At 44.0% G+C, this 24,250-nt stretch overlaps 1 protein-coding gene across 1 annotated transcript in view; it reads right to left on the reverse strand.

Annotated features, from left to right (window-relative positions):
- Positions 1-11,535: 11,535 nt before the first annotated feature.
- Positions 11,536-24,250, reverse strand: part of STPG4 (sperm-tail PG-rich repeat containing 4) — a 28,301-nt gene continuing 15,586 nt past the window's right edge. The window contains exons 6-7 of the mRNA XM_065400317.1: positions 13,009-13,113; positions 11,536-11,652 (exon numbers count right to left, since the gene is read on the reverse strand). Of these exons, the coding sequence (XP_065256389.1) occupies positions 11,536-11,652; positions 13,009-13,113 (222 nt within the window). The remainder of the gene's footprint in view (positions 11,653-13,008; positions 13,114-24,250) is intronic.

Raw genomic sequence — 24,250 nt, forward strand, 5'->3', positions numbered from 1 at the left:
CCTCGGGAGAGACAGTAGATAGCATAGAGGGAGCTAGAGGCTGGCTGATGATTTAGAATCATAGAATATCAGCATTGGAAGGGACCTCAGGAGGTCATCTAGTCCAACCCCCTGCTCAAAGCAGGACCAATTCCCAACTAAATCATCCCAGCCAGGGCTTTGTCAAGCCTGACCTTAAAAACCTCTGAGTATTGTATTAATGAAGCAGTGCTCAAGAGGTAGGGTAGGTAGGAGAACTTCAGTATTTCATTCTGTGCTGAAGCTGGTTGTTTCCCTAGGTAATTCTCTATTGGTTTCCTTGGGTGTAAGTAAAAGCAGCTATGACAGACCATGCTAATAACTTGGGTATTTTAACTGTGATAGCTAGAGCCTGGGTCCAGAGCTACATGGAGCTAACGCTGGAGGGTTTACAGCCCCTTATTTATTGTCAGAAATGAGGCACTGTAGACTAGCAGCCTCACCTTTTCTTCATTTTCAATAGATAGTGATTTATAATAGCTGCCAACAGGTAAAGTGTACTGCTGGCCAGAGAGATTTCTAAATTCCCTGCTAATTCACTCTGTGCCCTCAGTGTGAGTATCATCAATCTGGGGCTGATGTACATTGATTTAACTGGCAGAGACAGAACTGGGTGATAAATACAAAGACCAAAATTGTGACCAATTTTGAAATTGTTTCCATTTCACAAGGTGAGAAACAGACTCCCGTTCAGCTTTTTCAAAAAACATTTGCAACTTTTTATGAATCTGAATTTGTATTGAAACCACAATGGAAAATATGATTTGGGGCAAATGAAAAATTTCAGTAATCGTTTTGATAAAATTGTCCATGAAAGTTTGAAAAATGTTGCAGAAAATATTTCAATAAAGTCAAAATTTTGTGCAGAAAGTTTCATGTTTTGTTTTAAAAAAAAATTCATTTGGAAAGTTTTGACCTGCCCTACAAAGAGATTTAATCCCTGCAGATCTCAAGGCAACCATAACTATGGAGTTGCTCTCGATGCCTTCACAATGTAGGTCAGCACTTGGCTGGTGGGTGCACACAAGTAAAGTGGGAGTGAGGAAGGACGGAAACTATCCTGGGAAACACAAATCCTACTCCCTCCTAGGCTCCTGTGGACACGTGCTGTCCACATGTGAACAGGGAGGGATTGAGGGAGGGTGGGATCATACCTTCCAAACTATCCAGCACAAATGCCCTGGCGTCATGGCACAGAGAATACACTGGTATGCCCTGGCCGGGAGCCTCCACCCAGAATTCCTTCTAGGGACTCCAGGCACCTTCACAGCCTCTTTCACAGCCCTTCTAGCGAGTGCCAAGTGCATAAGCTAGTCCTAAGAGATTTGTATGTATTCCTTATCTGAAACTACTGCTTAGCAACAGACTTTAACCAAGGACGCAGTCTGTGCAAGTGCCAGGGACACACATATGGTGAACATAAAGCACTAAAGTACAACTTTCCAAGCGATCACAGCATGGAGCATATATGTAGTAGTCAGTGAGCAAAAGGGCCGGAACGGTTATCTGTCGTGTATGTGCTTAATGGCGTCATGTCCCTTATAAATGATTGCGACCTGGTTGAATCAAAGCATGTTTGCTAGGAGACAAGGTATTTTTATAGTCAAAGCGGTGTGCACACAGTAGAGACAAACAAGCAGCACAAGTCATAATACTAGGACAGTTTCTCAGCTGTCCAGGCGTGAGGTTGAAGTGAAGACTCCTGTGTGTGCATATAAGTCCTATGTACACAATGCCCATTTTCTAAAATTGACCTACGTGCTGTTTATACAGATGAAGAACCCTTACACACTTCACAATCCACCTTAATCAAGGATCTGAATATCATTCACATATCAGTCTATCTACCCAGCCATACTGGTTAGGATCCATGATCATATCAGACAACTGGATTGTGGCTGACAGACCAAGGTTATAATGAATATATTTCTTCCAGTTATATTACACAGGAAGTCTTTTTTTTTTTTTTGCCCCTTCAATCCACTGAGAAATAAGTTACCACTATATACTCAACTCCCAATAAAAATATCCTATATCCACATACCAGGCCCAATTCTGAAAAAGTAATTCCTCTTCACAAGAGTAGTCTCATTGACCTCAATAGAATAGCTCACAAGCTTACGCATTTGCAGGACTGGAGCCATGGTGTGTACATTGGATAGCTCAATATATCTTTTAAAACAAAGAAAACATAGCTGATCATTTCCTTTATATACTTTGTAAAAGCTACAGGGGGTCCTGTAGCACCAGAGGAAAAGCATTTGAACTTCACTTTATGTCTGGACACATCAGAGAACTACCTGGCAGGTCTGCACTACAGAATTACTTCGACATAATTATGTCACTCAGAGGTGTGAAAAATCCACACCTCTGAGTGATGTAGTTATAGCAACCTAAGCGCCAGTGTAGACAATGCTACGTCGGCGGAAGCACTTCTCCTGCCAGCCGCAACAACTACCACCTCTTGCAGAGGTGGATTAACTATGCCAACAGGAGAGCTTGCTACCATCGGCATAGAGTGTCTTCATTAAAGCCCTACATAGATTCATAGATTCATAGATTCTAGGACTGGAAGGGACCTCGAGAGGTCATCGAGTCCAGTCCCCTGCCCGCATGGCAGGACCAAATACTGTCTAGACCATCCCTGATAGACATTTATCTAACCTACTCTTAAATATCTCCAGAGATGGAGATTCCACAACCTCCCTAGGCAATTTATTCCAGTGTTTAACCACCCTGACAGTTAGGAACTTTTTCCTAATGTCCAACCTAGACCTCCCTTGCTGCAGTTTAAGCCCATTGCTTCTTGTTCTATCCTCAGAGGCTAAGGTGAACAAGTTTTCTCCCTCCTCCTTATGACACCCTTTTAGATACCTGAAAACTGCTATCATGTCCCCTCTCAGTCTTCTCTTTTCCAAACTAAACAAACCCAATTCTTTCAGCCTTCCTTCATAGGTCATGTTTTCAAGACCTTTAATCATTCTTGTTGCTCTTCTCTGGACCCTTTCCAATTTCTCCACATCTTTCTTGAAATGCGGTGCCCAGAACTGGACACAATACTCCAGCTGAGGCCTAACCAGAGCAGAGTAGAGCGGAAGAATGACTTCTCGTGTCTTGCTCACAACACACCTGTTAATACATCCCAGAATCATGTTTGCTTTTTTTGCAACAGCATCACACTGTTGACTCATATTTAGCTTGTGGTCCACTATAACCCCTAGATCCCTTTCTGCCGTACTCCTTCCTAGACAGTCGCTTCCCATTCTGTATGTGTGAAACTGATTTTTTCTTCCTAAGTGGAGCACTTTGCATTTGTCTTTGTTAAACTTCATCCTGTTTAAATCAGACCATTTCTCCAATTTGTCCAGATCATTTTGAATTATGACCCTGTCCTCCAAAGCAGTTGCAATCCCTCCCAGTTTGGTATCATCCGCAAACTTAATAAGCGTACTTTCTATGCCAATATCTAAGTCGTTAATGAAGATATTGAACAGAGCCGGTCCCAAAACAGACCCCTGCGGAACCCCACTTGTTATACCTTTCCAGCAGGATTGGGAACCATTAATAACAACTCTCTGAGTACGGTTATCCAGCCAGTTATGCACCCACCTTATAGTAGCCCCATCTAAATTGTATTTGCCTAGTTTGTCGATAAGAATATCATGCGAGACCGTATCAAATGCCTTACTAAAGTCTAGGTATACCACATCCACAGCTTCTCCCTTATCCACAAGACTCGTTATCCTATCGAAGAAAGCTATCAGATTGGTTTGACATGATTTGTTCTTTACAAATCCATGCTGGCTGTTCCCTATCACCTTACCACCTTCCAAGTGTTTGCAGATGATTTCCTTAATTACTTGCTCCATTATCTTCCCTGGCACAGAAGTTAAACTAACTGGTCTGTAGTTTCCTGGGTTGTTTTTATTTCCCTTTTTATAGATGGGCACTATATTTGCCCTTTTCCAGTCTTTTGGAATCTCTCCCGTCTCCCATGATTTTCCAAAGATAAGAGCTAGAGGCTCAGATACCTCCTCTATTAGCTCCTTGAGTATTCTAGGATGCATTTCATCAGGCCCTGGTGACTTGCAGGCATCTAACTTTTCTAAGTGATTTTTAACTTGTTCTTTTTTTATTTTATCTGCTAAACCTACCCCCTTCCCATTAGCATTCACTATGTTAGGCATTCCTTCAGACTTCTCGGTGAAGACCGAAACAAAGAAGTCATCAGCACAGCTGCATTAGTGCAGCTGCACCGAGGCAATATTTTAAGTGTAGACCTGCCCACCATTTTATTGGCTGTAAGCTCAGTGAGTCTCAAACTTCTTGTATTGGCAACCCCTTTCACAAAGCAAGCCTCTGAGTGCAACTCCCCCACCCCTATAAATTAAAAACACATTTTTATATTTAACATTATTTTAAATGCTAAATTTATAACCCTATTGGTTAAAATGAATTTACCTTTTCGCACCACTTTTAAATTAAGACTAAAACACATTGTATTGAATTATTGTTATAAACAGAAAAGTTTTTTTTTAAAATAGTTACTGTTTAATATTGGGTGTGCAAAGAAACTTTGCCAGTATCATTTTTCACAGCAGACTTGGTGCTCCATTGCCACCCTTACTTATATGCTGCTGCTGGCGGCAGCGCTGCCTTCAGAGCGGCGCAGCTCGTGACCCCCACATAATAACCTTGTGACCCCCTGAGGGGTCATGACCTCCAGTTTCAGAACCCCTACTCTAGCTGAAGTACAGGTCACTGTATAAACGACATGTAACACTGCTGTGAAAATAGCATGTCCTTGTTATAGCAGCTTTGGAGTGTGAGGAACCTATGTAATAAGGAGGTAGTTGACACATACATCCTTATATCACTGTATTTGGATAAGGACACGCAACAATCCATTTGCTTGCTCTATTAGTGTCATGCTAGTCACCAGAGAGCAACTAGCACTAAGACAGCCACACAGGGAGGGGTGATAGGGAGTAAAGTTCCCCCTCCTTGCATGGGTTCAGCTATCCTGTTCATGGCTCTGGGTGCTAGAGGCTACTGTCCCCAGGAAGTAAGTGGACAGGGAGCAGGGCAGGGAGCAAGCTAAGCCATAGCTCCCTAGCATGTGCCTGCCAGCAGAACTGGCTGGCTACGTGGGAGGTGGGAATGGGTTACACCTGAAAGGAGGCTGTAGCAAGTTGCTCCCTGCACTGTGTAACGGGTGCACTCCAGGCAAAATTGTGCCTCTCTGAAGCACAATGTCTCTTAGGCTTCTCTTGGTGTGGTGCAGCTACGCATCGCCTCTGGTGTGGGGCTGTGCCTAACGGCACAATAATGCCCTGCATGTTTGATCAGAGCGAAGGCGAAGAATAAAACTTTACATTTTCTCTGTTGATTGTGAAGTGCTGAACAGTGAAGAGAAGCCAGCACGGTAATTCATTCCCAAGTGTACATTCCACTGTCACAAACAAATTGCATTAGCTCATAGCTAACATAAAACAAAGCTGAGGATTAGGCCAGCGTTATCAGAAGTGGTTTTAGGAGCTTTGGGTATTAGATGCTGCTTGAGACACTCAGGCCTGATTATCAGCTGCGCTGAGCACCCACAATGGGTGTTACGGAAGCTCAGCACCTCTGACAGTCTGGTCCATGGCACCTCAAGCTAGGTACCTAAAAACTGAGACACCCACATTCAATGACCAGATTGGAAAATTTGGCTGCAAGTGCTTGATTCTAGGAGGTACCAAGCATTTTCTGTGACATGCTGAGCACCCTCAGTCCCACTGAAGCCAGGACCTAACAGGATCGGGCCCTATGTCAATCTCTTGTCAGCAGAAAGAATGAAGAAGCCCATTACAATTTGCTGATTGTATTTTGCTGCCTATATTCAATACAAAAGGCCTGATTAAGCTCTCCTCTCACCAGTGTAAATCAGAAATAACTCCACTGAAGTCAGTGGAATTATGCTGGTGTTAAACCCCATGTAAGTGAGAGCAGAATCAGGCCCAGAGTTTTTGACGCACAGATTCCAATTATTAGTCTACTCAGCCTGGAAACTCTATCCAGACCCATCTGAGGTCAGATCCTGAAGTCAATGGAGCAGCATCACTGAGTAGCTAGCTCTTCAATTTTAAAAAAAGCTAAGCAGAGCAAGCAGGTGCGATTAACATCCTTTCTGAAATTCTGATGACAAAATGAAACACAACTCCCACATCATCTGTGTGCAGATAAATAGTTGAAAGCCCCCCAAAAGAAAACTTCACCATGCATCCCTTATCTTAGAGGCAGCCACATCACAACAAAGGGAGCTGCTTTTAGATAAACAGCAAAATGAATAGGATAAGCTTGAATGTACCAAGCCTAGGGGCATTGACATCTATTGACTTCTGTGGAACACTGCCATTTTATGTTTTATGTAGATACATGTTTATTTTAAAGCCAGGACAGAATGTGTTTTACTATGAGATGAGACTGTCATTATCATGGAAATGTCGGTTTGTTTTTGAAAAACAGACTGATGAGGTAAGAAAAACAATACCATCCATTCAGGAAAAGGGGATGCACCAGTTACAGCAGGTTCCCCATAAGATGTGCTGTTAGGCTTGTATCAGCTGCAAAAGTCTGCGTTGACTGTGTATTGAAAGTCTGGACTTCACACACTGAAGCCGAAAAGTTTGGGGCCTTCTTTGTTGATTTTGGGCAGAAGTAAGCCCTAAAGGTCTGCACATGTATGAGCAAATGCTGTAGCAGCCCACTTTGATCATGACCAGAAGGTATTGTCTGCTCTCAGAAAGAGTCAGTCAGCTCCCTCAGCCAACTCCACCTTAAGCCAGCCATTCAATAGAGAGGAACTGGAATCAGCAGTTTCCTTCTTAAAACTTTTCAAGGCTCCTGGGCTTGACAACATCTAGGGGGAGTTCCTGCATCACACGAGCTCATCTTGTTGCGACTTTCTGCTAAGACTCTATAATACTTGTCTAGAATGCTGTCCAGTTCCAAAGGTCTGACAAAGATCACGTATAGTGGACTTCTCAAGCCTGGAAAGAAGACAGATGACCCAAAGAACTATTGTCCAATCAATCTTATCAGCCTCTCTTTGTTCAAAAGACTGGTACTTAAATTACTGTTTTCTTTAATCAACCCACAGTTACCTCATTACCAGGCAGAGTTCTGACTGGGCTGTAGTGCTGATGAACAGATGATAGACTGGCATCTTTTATAGAGGATGCCTTGGAGGCAGGACAAAAATTGCTACTGTTGTTGTTGACCTTCCATCAGCATAGGACACACTTTGGCACTGTGGACTAATCTTAAAATTATATTCCATGTATTAGACAAGAAACTTGTAAATTTTATTATGCAGATGATTTCTAACAGAGCAGTGATTGTCATGTGTTGTGATGGTTCAAGTCACCCACGTCATATCTATAGCTGACCTGCTGCCCACCTCAGCAACTAAGTTCACGTACACTGATAACATCTGCCTCTGCCTGGCCCCAAAATGAGTTTCAAGGAGCTGGAGTCCTGCCTGTCATCTGACCTTGACACCTTGGCCAAGTACTTCTTGAAGTGGTGACAAATTAAATGCACTGAAGACAGTGTCATCTTCTTTCCATCTTGCTAACTAGTTAGCTCAATAACAGCTGCTGGTCCTTCTGAACAATTAGCCAATTGGGACTCGATAGTGTAGACATATACATTATTAGCTTGACTTAACATGGCTTATGTCGACCTAAATTTGTAGTGTAGACCAGGCCTTTGTTAAGTTAAATAGATTGAGCTGTTTATGTCACAATAAGGCATGTTTTCTAATCCTTTAATCATTCCCGTGGCTGTTCTCTGAAACTTCTCTAATCTCTTAACATCTTTCTTGATTTGTGGACACCAGAACTGGACACAGGATTCCAGCAGCAATCACACCAGTTCCAATGTAGAGGTAAAATAAGGTCAAGCAAAGGTAAAATAGAAATGACTTGAGCCTCCCTCCAGCAAACCATGCAGGAGAATATTACAGTTTTCTGCTCTGATGTGTTTTAATCAAAGGGAGCTTTATTACTTCTGACTAAAGCAGGGTTTTCTCCCCCACCCCCATCTCTCTCTCCTTTGTCTTTTTCCTCCATTCAGATAGTTACAGACCCCTGTCCCACTCTCCTCTGTTTTTCCACTTCAGACGAAAGGAGTTAATGTTTTCCTGCTAGTTCCCAATCTAGACAATTAAGAGCGATCAGGACCAGCTCTAAGGGAGGCAGAGAGGTTTCACCAATTATAGCCTTTCATTTATTGTTAATAGTGTTCTCTAGGTTTTCCACTCCACTGGGTTAGCTTTCAAGGCTTCCCCTGTTGTAAGCGGGAGTGCTGCGGCCAATCCCAAGCTACTGATTCAGCTCACCAAATGATGGCTCTGCGCACAAGTTAACCTCTGAACTTCAGCACCACTGTAGTCTCTGACACAGTCACGCTTCAGTTTCAATGGAAAACCCAGCCTCATATGAGATGAAACTCACTCTGGTGCAGAGGGCAAGTGGGAGGTTCCCCTATGCCTCTTAAGCCCCATCGTGCAGGTGCTTCCAATCGAGCAGACGTGCAGGATCACCTCCACTCCCCTGCATGCAACACACTGGGTCCAGGGCCATCCTTACCCATACACAAAGTACACAGCTGTGTAGGGCAGCAAGAAATTTGGTGGGGCAAACTTCCTGGTGCCCTGCGCAGCTGTGTGCTGCTCCAGCCCCTGCTCCAGCTCTTCCCCAGGGCCCCTGCCCCTGCTCCGCCCCACCCCGCCTCTTCCTGCCCCCACCCCGCCCCCACTCCCCTGAGGACTCCAGAAGTGGTCTGGCCTGCACTCACTGGTAAGTACAGCGACCTGGCCCCAGCCTGCTCTGCCCCCCTGGCTCCCAGCCGCGCCACCCGGTGAGTGCTGGGGGGCGGTTCCCTGCTCCCCCCAAGCCTGGGAGCCAGGGGAGCAGAGCAGGCTGGGGCCGGGTCACTCCACTTCCCGCAGGAAGTGGCCAGCCCCGCTCCTCCCTGTGGAGGCCTGGGGCCAGCCCCTCCCCCGCTCCTCCCCGTGGAGGCCTGGGGGGCTGCGTAGGGCGCCAAAATAGCTAGGGACGGCCCTGACTGGGTCTCCACAGCAGACTTGCATAGGTCAGCATGGGTAGGGGAAGGGCCACAGGGGCCACATTCGTAAGGACACAGTATCCTAAACTCACTGAGCTGGTGGTTCAGCCAGGGCTGGAGCAGAAGATGTGAAGTGTGTATGTTGGGGTGGGGGCAGTCCCATACCTTTGGTTGGGGTGTGTGTGTGCTGATTTAATCTCCCTAACCCCCACCACTGCCCTGCATTTCACCACATAAAGCCCGGTTACTCTGTCTCTTTGCCAGTGTAATGTATTTTACCCAGTGCAGTTGGCCTGAAGTAGGCCCTTTGATGGCCTGAAGCCCCACAATTCAGTGCTGTGCAGGGGTCTTATGCAGGGTGAATGTTACCACCAAAGAAGGCTTTTAAGTCTTCATTAGAGACAAGAAAGCTATATATTAAAGGGTGAAAAATTCTAAGAGTTTGTTCATGTCATTTTGACTTTATATTTCCAGTCCTGCAGTATCACATACATGTTAAGTAGTGTATGTATGTGTGAGAGTTTACCAGAGAAATCCAACAAATGCAGAGATTTAGCAATGTGCACGGAACTCTATGTTCATTGCATGCATTAAACATCCAAATCAAAGGAGTAAACTATTACCTGGAGGGGCTAATCAAGAACATCTGCTGCAGTGGAAAGCTTTGTGGGGGTTTTTTTTGTTTGTTTTGGGGTTTTTTTGTATGAGGAAGATAGAACCAAAGAACAAAATTCCTCCAGTAAATAAAAGATGTTGTCATTACAAAAGTGATACAGACTTCTCTGTTAATATGGTCTCAGATCAGCAGAGTTTTCTCCTCTCCTCTCTGTCAGGCTGACCAATCAAACAAATATCACTTCCCCAGATCTCACCTTGAAGTTTCAAATCTCTGTGACTCAGTAGGCATTATCTCCCAGTAACTGACACACATACCTCAGAAACTCAGTGAAGTGGGGCAAACCCTATTTACACTGCTTAAGTATTTTCCAATGGCTCTCTCACCCCAGGCTCCCCCTTTATTATTACTGTGTCTCCTAATCTCACTGCATCACTGTGGACACTGCAGTCAGAATTCCATCCCTATACTAAAAATGCTAGTGCTTTGCTAGGGAGCCAATACTTTATTCCTTATGTTAATCTTTTTTTTACACCTTCCCTCCCTCCAGTATATTAGCAGTAAGCAGTAAAAACAAAAGTGCTGATGCCTTGGACAAACCATTATTTGCCAGACTTTGATTCTAGCTTTCAAGTTAATGAAACTTAACACCAGTACTGGAAATCATGTGTAGCTGAGATTAAGTAACGTTTCTACATACTGCCAATAAAACAGTGATAAATTATGGGTCTATAAAACTCAATCCTGCGAGGTGCTCAGTCATTGAAGTCAGTGAGAGTTGAGAGGGTCTCAGCAACTTGCAGGATTGAGAACTAATTTGGCAAAACGCTCAATGATTTAAAAAGTATTTATGAAAAATTACTCTTCTCCTGCTTAAAAATGGTTGAACCATTTTTGCTCAAACTTTACAGTACAAACACGCAAAAAGTCACCTTTGGAAAGAGACTAAATTGGGAAATTTCAACTCAAAGCAGCTGGAAATGGGGGTCAGAAGAAACACATTTAAGCAGCCTTAGCTATAGCAGTCACTGCTGTTCCTGATAGAACCCCTGGTTCAGAAAGGTATTTAAAGCCCATGTGTAACTTTGAGCATGTGTTGATTCCACTGAAGTCAATGCCCTAAATAATTCATGTAATTAAGTACCTTGCTGAAGTCGGGCCAGAAAGTGTTCTTCCATTTTTTCCTTCTTTCATTTATCCAAGATATATTTTTTTAAACTTTTCTGATTCTCCCTTTCTATTTAGCACCTTATTTTTCTGTTACTTATTTCCTTTTGAGATATTTGTTTTTATTGCTGGTTTTCTTTGATTCTCTTTAAACTTTTCTCTCATTATTAAAACTTTTTCCCTCTCCTTCCCCCATGATCTCTTTCTCCTCTAACTCCTCTGTCTCTCCTTTCATTCTCTCAATTACTTCCAACTTCCTTCTCAAATCCTCCATCTACCTCTGTTCCTGTTACCTCCTGCCCTCTTTTCCCTCCAGTGCTCCATGCCTAATACTTAAACACGCATATAACACCTTACAAATATGAAATATCACAGCACCCCTGGTGGCAGGGGGTGGGGGGACACCACACATACTGTGGTTGCCACTGAAGAGGCAACATTTGCCAATGGCTCCCCCACTTTGTCTATACTTAGCACATTTATTTCCTGCTCTAGCTCAGGTCCCACTTTGTTAACTGTTGGCAAATGCTGAGTTTCTAATGGTAAGAGCATCATGGACAAATACATAGGGGTGAAGAACGGGTTTCTAAGGGCGGAGGGAGAGGATGTGGCTTTCTTTTATTCTAAAACCCAAATGTGTTGCTAAAGAAGATGCTGTGCTCGTGACCCAGGCTCGCAATAGTTCGTGGTTGCTTTGGAAACTGCCTTGTGGGCTCATAAGCTCCTGGACCTGGTATTTTCTATAAAAATGAAAGAAACAAGTAAGTAAATGAGGGAGATGTGTGTGGAATAAAGAACAATATACCCCATTAGTAGCAGTGCAAAAGGAAAACACGTATCATTATTACTACTTGTAATATTTACATTGCATTAGTGCCTAAGGCCGTAAATAGGGATCAGGCCTCATTGAGCAAACAGATAATAATACCTAGCTCTCATTTAGCACTCTTCGGCTGTATTTGTCAAAACACTTTGCAAATGGGGTAGGTATCATGATCCCCATTTTACAGATGTGGAAACCAAGTCACAGAGCAGTGACATGACTTGCCCATAGTCACCCAGCAGGCCAGTGTCAAAGCTGGGAATAGAAACAAGATCTCCCAAGTCCCAGTTCAGTAATCTATCTTCTAGGTCCTGCTGCCTCCAATAATAAAGAGATGGTCCAGAAAGAGCTTACAAAGAGACCCCTATAGTTTAAATATTTATGCATGTGTGTAATCCAACTGATTTCAATGTATCTGCTCATGTGCTTAAAGTTACATATTTGAATAAGCATGTGCAGAATCAGTGCCAAAGTTCAAGATGAAAAACAAGAGGTGGATATGACAGTCTGACAGGAGAGAACAAAGTAATAATGAGATGATTCTGATCAGTGTAACAAGGAGCAGTCGCATCACAGCAGCTGCCTGGTCATAGTCAAGTGTTTTATAGAATGCTTCACACACTTTATTGAAAACACAAGGCAATGCTATTTAACGTGTGATGTGGCTCTACCAAAGAAAATGAGATTGTGGGAGGGAACAAGCTCTGTTCCCAAAGCTTATTCCTACTCAGAAACCCCATAATTCCCTTTCACATTCTTAATGTTTTTGAAGGCCATGATGGGTGGTCTATGACTCCTCAAGTGTGCAATCACTTTGCACCTCTCCGTCAGGGTACACTGACTTTCCTCAGCCTCCTGTATTCTCACACAACAATGTAATTTAGTTTTTCTCCAAAAGTTATCTCTGTCTCCCTCCTCGCTCCCCAAGAAAAGCTTATAAACCAAATTGACACAACAAACCTATTCCATATAGGCCACCCAATAGCTGGCAGAGAAGTAGGATGACTTTGGGTGGCTACCAACATAGGCTGGATTTACCCCAGTGGCTGAAAGGGGGAAATATTCCATAGCTCATACTAGTTTCCAAAGTTTTTTTGTAGCTAACATTCCTTTGAAGTGTGTTCTTTCTTTAGTCCAAAGTCCTACCTTTCTAATCATTAGTAACTGTCTCAGAGTGATACTTTGTAACTGTTGCTTTAAACACTGACTCTGCATGATTAATTTCAGGCAGTTGACATACCCTATGGATTGGTTCATATTTCAGACTACTTACTGAACGGACTGGCTGCAACCTAGGCACTTTGGACTGGAAACATGAAGATACAGGATGAGGTGGTTTTTCCTTCATTTCATATTCACCTGGCCCTGGCCCTTCTTTCTACAACACAACCAAAAGTGGATTTCTTAAAGGTGCATTCCCACCAGCTGGAACAATTCATAGCTTCTCTTCTGGTGTCAAATTAAGGTGAAATATTCTGTTTACATATTTTATCTGATTACAATAATTAATGGTGTTATACTACACAAAACCCACACTAGTGCACATATGTACCATTTCTGCTATGGCTTTTCATCCTCCAGCCACAGTTCCTGTGTCAGAGCAGGTGAGCTCAAATAAACCAACTAAAGAGGACAGGACTACACTTGGAGCTATCAAGGCCTGTCAGAGGGCAGGCAGAGGAGGAATGACTGGAGCAGGCTGGTGGCGGATCCCTGGAACAAGAGCTAGGTGCTCAGGGAGGTAACCCTGGGCTGGTGTTCTAGAAGGAGGTTAGGGCTGCCTGAATGAGAACTGGCCCTGAGAAGGCAGCTGGCTGGCCCCTGGGAGGGGAGGCTGTGAAACTCTAGGACACAGGGTGAGCTGAGGAACTGTCTATCTGCTATGTGCTTATGTTTGGACTAATAAACCTCTCTAAAGGAGAGTGGGCATGGTAGTGAGTGTTGCGTCACACATTCCTTCATCACATGGGGAGGTCAAGCAGTCCAGGGGGCATGAGCAAGAGGACTGTAACTGCCTGTGGGTCCTCATATCTTCTAAGCTCCTTGTGCCTGGGCCAGGCACAATCTACCCTAAAAGACTTCTGTAATCCAGTAGTTAGGGCAGCCACCTAGGAGGTGGGAGACCCACCCCTGCTCCAGCTACTTTCATTATTTCTCCACAATGAAACAGCTTCAAGAGGCAAGCCTGAGAGTATCCCATAGCTCAGTGGTTAGAACACCCTCCTGAGAGGTGGTGGGAAACTCTTGTTCAAATCCTTTCTGCCCCTTTGGGAAGAGGGGGAATTGAACCTGGCTCTCCTACATCCCAGGTGACTGCTCTAACCACTAGACTAAAAGTTATAAGGTGGGCTTCTCCACCTCTGGCTGTTTTGTGTGGACCAGGCACGTGCCTAACTCATACCTCCAAGGAACACTTTAGGTGCCTAAGCTGCCTGACTGCAGGTGGCATGCTGCCATTCATGGACTGCTAAGCAAAGATAGGTGACTATCTCCCTGAGAATGTTGGAGCTTAGCAGCTCCCTTTTTGTCAGAATCTCCTATGGGCTATCTTAGGCAGCTCCCCCCACACTAGTGTGCTGGGTTTTGTGGATCACATTCTAAAGTGCCTCTCTCTCCCTATTCATTGTATAGGAGCTGGTGCCTAACTCAGCTTTGTGGATCAGTGTTGTTCCTATGATTTTTCTAGGAGCCTAAAAGTTAGGTGCTGTGACATTGAGCATTGCAATGCCTAAGTCCCTTTGGGGCTCTGGGCCCTACAAACTATATTTTGTTTTGTGAACGACATTTTGACTTTAAACAGTAGTACATCTTCACTCTTGTCTGTTAACCTCCATTTTGAGGTCCAGTAGAAAGTCCTGTGCCCAGCAGAGAGCTAACAGTGGAAAGGGATCAAGAGTCATTAACTTGGATGGTCTTCCATTCAAATGGAAGATTTCTAAGACAGCGAGCTGGCCACTACATAGGGGAAACTGTGCTTCCAGGTGAGCTTGTGACCAAGCAACAGATCACTTGATGAGGGACCTGAAGCAGCTCAGAGTGGTCGCCAGACAAAGAGGACTGCAATTTTTAAAAAGGACTTGCTCCAGCAAAGAAAAGGGGGAGCAACAACTGGGTGACTGGGCAACAAAATGGCAGATGATAATGTTGATAAATGCAAAGTAATGCACATTGGAAAACATAATCCCAACTATACATCTAAAATGATGGGGTCTAAATTAGCTATTACAACTCCAGAAAGAGATCTTGGAGTCATTGTGCATAGTTCTCTGAAAACATCCACTCAATGTGCAGCAGCAGTTCAAAAAGCAAACAACACTGGGAATCATTAAGAAAGGGATAGATAATAAGACAGAAAATATCATATTGCCTCTATATAAATCCATGGTACATCCACATCTTGAATACTGTGTGCAGATTTGGTCGCCCCATCTCAAAAAAGATATATTGGAATTGGAACAGGCTCAGAAAAGGGCAACAAAAATGCTTAGGGGTATGGAACGGCTGCCATATGAGGAGAGATTAAGAAGACTGGGACTTTTCAGATTGGAAAAGAGACAACGGGGGGGGGAGGGGGATATGATACAGGTGTATAAAATCATGACTGGTGTGGAGAAAGTAAATAAGGAAGTGTTATTTACTCCTCCTCATAACACAAGAACTAGGGGTCACCAAATGAAATTAATAGGCAGCAGCTTTAAAACAAACAAAAGGAAGTATTTTTTTCACACAACGCACAGTCAACCTGTGGAACACCTTGCTAGAGGATGTTGCGAAGGCCAAGACTATAATAGCGTTCAAAAAAGAACTAGATAAGTTCATGGAGGATAGGTCCATCAATGGCTACTAGCCAGGATGGACAGGGATGGTTTCCCTAGCCTCTGTTTGCCAGAAGCTGGGAATTGGCAACAGGGGATGGATCACTTGATGATTACCTGTTCTGTTCATTCCCTCTGGGGCACCTGGCATTGGCCACTGTCAGAAGACAGGATACTGGGCTAGATGGAACTTTGGTCTGACCCAGTATGGTCGTTCTTATGTTCTTATGAGCAAACCAGGGGCAGAATAATCCAGGATGTCCTGCGGCTCTTAGGGTGGTGAGGAAACTGAGGCAGAAATCTGCATGCAGTTCTTGTTTTTTCTGAAGATATACATATCTTTTGTACTGCCTAACAGCATGTGTGTACAATTTTTTTGCAGAGTCTGTTATGTGACTTCACTGTCACATAGCCCTTGTAGGGTGAAGCTGTAAACCAGAGGGTCTGCAGCTCTGATGGGACTCAACAACTGCTTTGGGAGAGCTGGAACTAGTTTCTGGGCCCTTGCATTTGGACTGTTGGGTCGCACTAGCAAGAGAGGTATCAGACATGGGGTCTGCACCTGGAGCATGTGATTTGAGGTCCAGCACCAGAGAGATACTGCCTAAGCTCTGCCCAGCCCGAGCAAGAGAAGAGCACATGGGACACAAGCCTAGGTCCACTAGAGCAGCCTGGTGAGTGCCCACCAGATGGAGCCCATCCTGGGTTGTAACAACTTCTTGTTCTCCTGTGGTTTCGGTAGCTTATGTTGTGATAACAAATGCAGATTTTTGTTTCCAATCACTTAAAAATGCATGTGTTTAGGCTACAGAGAGTCCAATATTGGGCCAAGTCCATCCCTAGTGTAAATCCACTGAAGTGAGAGGAATGCAGGGCTAAGCACTATCTGTGAGCTGAGGAAGCTCAGCTGCTTGCAGAAGGCATCTCCACAGCATAGGAACCACAGCATAAGTAGTCCTATTTACTTTACTTGAGGGCAGAATTTGGCCTTAAGTATATAAAAAGAGTGCATAAGACAACATAGAGCAATGCAAATACCTGAGAATCATAGTTATAAATAAATGTACCTTACCCATATTTGAGTCACTGTCATCAGCCAGCCTGAAAAGGACCCACCCACTTCCCTCATCATAGCGCATTAGGAATACACTGGGTCCCATGATTCTCACAAGCCAACATGATTCCACTGAGCCCAGCTGGGCAGAGTTAGACTGTGAGTGAAATTTTGATTCCATTTAAAACAATGGGAGTTCTGCCATTGACTTCAGTTAAGTCAGGATTCTCCCGGTGTCAAATTCCTCACAGCTACGCTACTGTAAAAAAATGCAATTATTTCTCACTTAAATAGAGGACAGCAGTAGCCACAGTGGTTACGTGCCTTGAGTGACTCATGGACTTTCTGTTGGCTATCAACAGCAAATGTAGTTTGGGGCTAGATAATCCCTTAAAATGCATAGCTTGAAAAGTTAGCTCAAAATATTTTAACAATCTGATATGAATTCTCTTAATGCATTAAAAGTTCTTGTTTTCAGCTTTAAACAACCCGCATGTTTAATAGCTCTTTGAAACTGTGGCACCAATCACGCTCTGAAGACCAAGCACAGATGTTGATTAAGAGGGTTTTTGGTTTAATGTATTAAGTTTTAGTACTTTGGCTTTCCAATATGCCTGGAATGTACCTGTAGATCCAAAACCTCCCCAGTGCAACTACTAGAATGTGAATGAACCAAAGGAAAAATATTTTATAATGTAAATGCCAAACTACTATTTTAGAAGTGAAAGGAGAAGATTGTTTCTCAATTCTGATGGCTCCCTAATTTTAATACGCTCTTCAAACCATGCTCTTATATTACAAGCCATCGACATTTGTATATTGGAGAATCACCCAACTTTTACACATACAAGTACACATAAGCCAATGCATGAGGGAGGAACTACTCATATGAGTAAAGGCTGCAGAATCAGGCCCTTAGGGACAGATTTTTAAAGGTATTTAGATGTCTTTGAAAATCTCACTAGGCGTCTAAATATTTGTAAAAATCTGGCCCTTAGTATATAGTACTGAGTTATGGAACATTTCTTCGTGAAGATAAGTAAATGCATTGGAATAGAATTGCAATCACAGCTGACTATATACTTACATTTACTTTAACTGATGCAGATGATAATGTCTAAGTCACAGCAAATGTTTTACTAAACATTAAATGAATGGTGTAATGAAAACAAGAAGCCGAGTACTACTTTAATTTCCAGTGCATCACTATCAAGCAATTCTAAAATATTTCATCATTGTGTAGGCTGCATTCAGCTTGCTTGTAATAGCTAGGCATGATGAAAGTGACGCAAAGTTGTGTAATTATTGTTCCAGTTCTTGTTAAACTCTTCAAAACTACTGTATGAAACTAATGGGATCATCATGTGAGGTTAAAGTTCATAGAATCATAGAAGATTAGTGTTGGAAGAGACCTCAGGAGGTCATCTACTCCAACCCCCTGCTCAAAGCAGGACCAACCCCAACTAAATCACCCCAGTTCTCAACAAGAACTAATTAATTGCTCACTGCTCCATCACCTGAATTTTGATACTATTTCAATGGTATATTCAAGTAGAGCCACAAGATAACCTTTGCTGTGGGGCCAGATTTACAGAAGTAGATGGGCCACTAATGGGATCTATGAAAGCACCTAAGCAGGTCAGGTTCCTAAATCCCACGGACAGACATATGGCTGGACAGCAGAACTATGGCAAACATCAACGGAAATGTTTATATCCAAACAAAAACTATTTTGATAAATTTAAAAACAAAGGGCCTTATCCACCACTGAGTTACTCTAATTTTATTCTGGTATAACACCACTGAAATCAATAGTTATACCGCCATAAAATTAGAGCAGTGTAGAGGTGAATCAGGCCGTACATGTTCATGTAAACATAGTATTGCTAGAAATGTTTTGTAAAATTGTTAAAATAAAAGAACCAAAAAGAGACTAATGTTGGGGCCTTTGTTTCCAGACAATGTAGCCAGTCCTCAGCTGGTATAAACTCATGCAGCTCCACTGAAGTCAGTGGAGTTATACCAGGATCTGGCTTAATGTCCCTTTCCCTATCTTTGATTACTTACATTTAATTACACACACGCACAAAACTATAATAATAAAAAAAAAACATTATTAAGGTTGCAAAATCAAGCACTCAAAAGTTAGGAAATGCCAGAATTAAGGTTGCCTATTCAGTATTTCCTTTCCTTCTCATTCAGTGGGTGGTCCCTGGCCTTATTTGCTGCATGCTATTCAAATCCTGCTCTGAAGAGAGAATGATTAATTTCCTCATGGGCTTTTCTATGGCACTCATCACTATAGTATCTGAGTGCTTCACAACCATTAATGAATTTATTTTTGCAGCCCTCTTCTGAGATGAGGGTAGAGCCATCCCTTGGGTACGGTGAATCGGGGTGACTGCCATGGGCCGTGCACTTTGGGAGGCCCCACGCTTCAATAAAATCGTGAAGAGGTGGGCGGGGAGGTGAGGCAGGAGGCGGGCAGGCGAGCCGAATGAGGAGGCAAATGGGAAGGTGAGTGGCAGGTGGGCGGGGCATGAGGAGGCAGGCAGGCAGGTGGACAGTGAGGAGGAGAGCGGCTGGCACACGTGGGGGGGATGTGAGGAGCAGTGTTCCCTCTAATATTTCCCACCCATGTGTGGAATGAATTTTGTTATGTGCACTAATATGGAGGTGATGCACCAATATGGAAGTGATGTGGGACACATCACCTTTAATATTGGTGCACATAAAATTCATGGGATTGGGGGTGGGGCTGAGGGATTCAGCGTGTTGGAGGGAACTCAGGGCTGGTGCAGACGATTGGAGTGCAGGGGTATGTGGGCTCCGGCTGGGGGTGCGGGCTCTGGGGTGGGGCTAGGGTGACCAGATGTCCCGATTTTATAGGGACAGTCCCGATATTCAGGGCTTTTTCTTATACAGGCGCCTATTACCCCCCACCCCCGTCCCGATTTTTCACATTTGCAATCTGGTCAACCTAGGTGGGGCCGGGAATGAGGTGCTCAGGGCTGGGGCAGAGGGTTGGGTGCAAAGGGTGCGGGCTATGGGGTGTGGCCAGAGATGAAGGGTTTGGGGTACAGGAGGGTGCTCCGGGGTTATGGCAGGGACAGAGGATTCCCCCCCCCACCAGCTCTCTCTCCCTGCAGCAGCACCTGGGCCTGGAGGAGAGAGGCGCCACTCCCTGCCGCAGCAGCTCTGGGGCTGGGGCTGCAGGATAGGCATCCCTCCCCAGCCCCAGCAGGTCCGGGCCGGGGCTGGGTTTGGGCCAGGGGAGGGCCGCCCCGGCCACGCCTGCGGCCAGGCCACTCCAGCCACACCACCCCAGCAAGTCCGGGCGTCGTGGCCGCAGCAGAGTTGGGGCCGGGGGAGGGGTGCCGTGGCCATGGCAGGTTGGGGACCGGGCTAGGTGAGGGCCAGGGGAGGAGTGCCCCTTCCCCGGGCAGGTTCCCTGAGTGCCTGCGTGGAGTTAAATAGGCTGCTGCACGGCTGCGCAGCTTACAGGGAACTTACAGGTGAGGAGGTGAGTGGCAGCCACTGGCAGCCCCCCTCCCAGAACCTCCCCCCAACACCTCCTGCCTGCCGTCAGGCCCTCCCAATCATCACCTCCCACACCCTCTCAGCGCCTACCACGGATCTGATGTTTCGTGGCATCAGGAGGCACTGGTGGGGGATGGGAGAGGAGTGAGGGCGCAGTGCACTCATGGGAGGAGGCAGAACGGGGGTGGGGCGGGGGGAGGGGCCTGAGCGGAACCAGGGGGGTGCACCCCCTGGCAGATTAGAAATTCAGCGCCTATGTTCTGGGCCCCGCACCTCCCTAGGGACGGCCCTGGATGAGGGGTTATTATTAGCTTGATTTTACAGGTTGGGAACAGTGACACAGAGTGGCCCAGCCAGTCCCAATTTGCCCCCCTCAGCCCTTTTGGTTCCTCATCCAATCTGTCTCCCCACACACACACACCCAACATTCCCGCCTTGCTCTGAGTCCCAATCTCTTTATCCAATCTCAGTCTCACTCATCCCTGGTTCTTTGTCCAAATTTCCCCCATGCCTGGCTCCCTGTCCCAGTCTCTTTGCCTAGCCAGTCACAGTTCTCCTCCTTCATCCTCATCAGATATGTCTCCCTGGCCCTCCACCTGATTCCCCCTATCCCAGTGGTTCCCAGTCTCCTTCCTCAGCCAATGCCAGTTTTCCTCCTGCATCTTCATCAGATCTGTCTCCCCTCTGTCTGAGTTCCTCCTCCCACATCCTACTGGTTCCAAGTCTCCTTGCCCACCAAGTCCCAGTCTCCCCACCTAGCTCCTCCTCTAATTCAGTCTCCCTCCACCCACTAGCTGCCAGTCCCCATTTCCCTCTTTAGCTCCCAGGCCCAGTAGCTCGCCCATCCCAACTCCCAATCTCAGTTTTCTTCTCCCCCACACCAGCCTCCAGTCCCCCACTTGCTCCTTGTCCAAACTTACTACCGCCATCTCCCACCCCTCTGGTCTGGCTCTTGTCCCCTCTGCATTTGAATCAGGCAGCTTCTTTCTCCACAATGCCTGGGCCCAGCAGAGGGGACATAGAGAGTTCTCTGTTCTGGTGCCCAAACCCACAGCAGCTCAGAGCTACAATTTCAGGGAAAACCTGCTAAACTCGGCTGGCCCATACCCAGTGTAGACAAAGTCTTCAGAGATTTTAGCTGCAAAGCTGTAGTAAGTCTCTACTGAGCATGTGCAAATGTAACCCACACACCTTCTGGGTTTGGTGCTCTGTCCCATCTAGTGGCACCGAGACCACTTAGAGAGAAAGAGAAAATAAGTCTGCTCTACAGCCTTAGCTAACAGGCAGATGGATTTTAGCTTATGCAGTAGAGGCTCATGCACTAAGCTCCAGAGATCCCTGGTTCAATCCTGCCTGCCGACGACCGGGGTTTGTCAGCGTTACAGAAACAAACATTTTTCAAAAGCCTATAACTTGGCCAAATGGGAGGGATTTTCACAGGCATGACAAAAGGCATGTTCCTGATGCAAAGGCCGCTGCCTGCCAAATTTCATGTCCCAGCTCCCAAGCATAGGGATAGCTCAGTGGTTTGAGTATTGGCCTGCTAAACCCAGGGTTGTGAGTTCAATCCTTGAAGGGGCCATTTAGGGAAGTGGGGTAAAAATCTGTCTGGGGATTGGTCCTGCTTTGAGCAGGGGGTTGGACTAGATGACCTCCTGAGGTCCCTTCCAACCCTGATATTCTATGATTCATGGTGATGCTAAAATTTCTCAGAAAAAAGGACACCAGCTATTTTAACATAATTAAAACAATGAATTTTTCCCTAGCCTCATTCTGGGAAATGGCTGACATTTTTCCAAAAAATTCATCCCAAGGCAGATACCAAGCACCCAGATTAAATTTTGGCAAAGTTATGAGCAAGTGAAAACAGGGTCTAATAATGCTACCAGCTCACCTATAATATATGGTGCTTGATATTTTATGCTGGAAGGTTATGTTTTCTTACAATTGCTGAACTTTTTATTGATCTTTTAATTATTCTTTGCATGTGCTTATTTCTCATGTTACTCTTTTTTTTTTTTCATAAATAAACAAGTGGGCCAGATCCTCAGCTGCTGTAGATTGGCATATTTCCACCAAAGTCAATGGAACTACATTGATTTACACCAGATTAGCATCTGGCTCATAATATAAGGGTCTAGAATTTTTCTGCTCATTTGTTTTATAGCTTTCCAACCAATTGCAATGCACAAATGAAATATTAATTTATAAGAATGGGCTTAGTTTTGTCTATTTCACTTTTGAACTATCTTGCCTCTCCCTCCTCAATCATGAAAATAAATGCAATGTAACAAACCACTTTCCATGCACTAAATATAGATCCATATTGTGGAGCTGAAGTATTGTAGGGTGTTTACCAAATTCTGGTCCTATGCACCATGTAAACTTCCCATTAAGGGCCTGATGCTGACCTCACATCAGTTTTACACTGGTGTAACTTCACAGACGTTACTTCTGATTTACTGCGGTGTAAGAGGACAATCAGGCCCATAATAGGGAATTTAAGTGATGCAGATGGCTTTTTTGCAGGACATCAGCACTGGAATGAACTTCCCCCTGAGTCATTTTCTCTCTTTCCCTCCCCCCAACTTTGCCCACTTTAAGCCCAAACCTACAACTTTTGACAGCCAAAATTTCCACTCTAGTCAAGGAAAGTAAACAAGATCAGACTCTTTAACTAGAAAGTTGTATTTGGAAGCTAATTTTAAGGCTTAGGAAAATGGACAGCAACTTTAGGGAGAGAAAAAACACTGGCATTAAAGTAGCTCATCGTATATATGTAATTTTGTTATTTTATATTTTCTTTAAAATATTTTTTCTAATATTCCTTTCATTCTCACTGAGACACAAGTTCAACCCTAGATTTTGTACAAACCATTCTAGCTTCTTAGATTCTGTTCCAGACAAAATATTTTTTTAGCCACATCAAATCTGAGTAACGTTGATCAATTATGACAGTTTTGTCTGCCCCTTGAGGAATTTCAAGATATCAGCCCTATCTTGAAATGAAAACAAGCCTTTTATGAACAACTGAAATGGATATTGCAATGTTTCATACAATTAAAATAACTTATACCAGTCAATTTTAAATGACTATCTGGCATAAGTGGTTCTGATATGCCACACTTCAAACAAAGGTATTGTCTCTAAAATTTGTAAATCCAACCAAATCTATTTATATCCATTAGGTAACTTAATGTCTGTTTGTTTATTTTCCTCCTGTTCTTATTTTAGCTTCTGTCATTTTCCATCAAGCATAAATATTATGCTTTTTAATGCATTTGTACCATCTCATGCTTTTTCATATGGCAATTGATTTAGTTTGTCAATAGGAAAGGTTTGTGAAGGTAGGGTTTTGTTCAGATCACAGGAAATTTCACTTGGCCATCACTTTTTGACATTTGACAAGAAATTAACTAGAGGAAAGAATAGCTATTGAGAAAATGCCCAGCAACAGAATGTAGATGATTTAAAGCCAATTTCATGAATGACATCAGCTCCATTTAAAGCTAAAATGGCATGATAGATACACAAACAATTTGCAACATGCCTTTGCAGTCTTACACGGATCTGGATGTCTTACTGTACAATCAAATAATTGTGGTATATTATCATAAGCTGAAACTCCCATACATCAAAGACCATACCTGGGAAACTGGCCTTTAAAATAAATGACAAAGACTTAAACTAGAGAGACAAAAAATAACAGGAGAAGACAGCTTGAAATTAGGTGGGATTCATTTCTTAAATAGATGCAGCATTTTCCTTAACTTCAGTTTCATGATATAACATTTCTCCTGTTGATAATTTACAGCAATAAACCAGGTTTGTTTGAAACAGGTAAACTTGGGTCTAATATGAGTGGCAGTCAACATATAAAACTATGGTCAACAGATATGGAAGAGGAAAAAGGGATAAACGATAAGGGTAAAAGTAGGACAGATGACAAAACAGCTTCTGAATGAAAAGCATTCTGAAGAGTCAGCTGTGCAAGTTAGACTGGTACTTTGGCAGATCTGACTTACATAATAATTGACACAAGCAGCAGATAAACCAAGCTGATGCTGACTTAGGGCTACAAGGCTATCAACAAAAGGAGAATTAAT

This window comes from Emys orbicularis, chromosome 3 (assembly GCF_028017835.1).
Source record: "Emys orbicularis isolate rEmyOrb1 chromosome 3, rEmyOrb1.hap1, whole genome shotgun sequence".
NCBI lineage: Eukaryota > Metazoa > Chordata > Testudines > Emydidae > Emys > Emys orbicularis.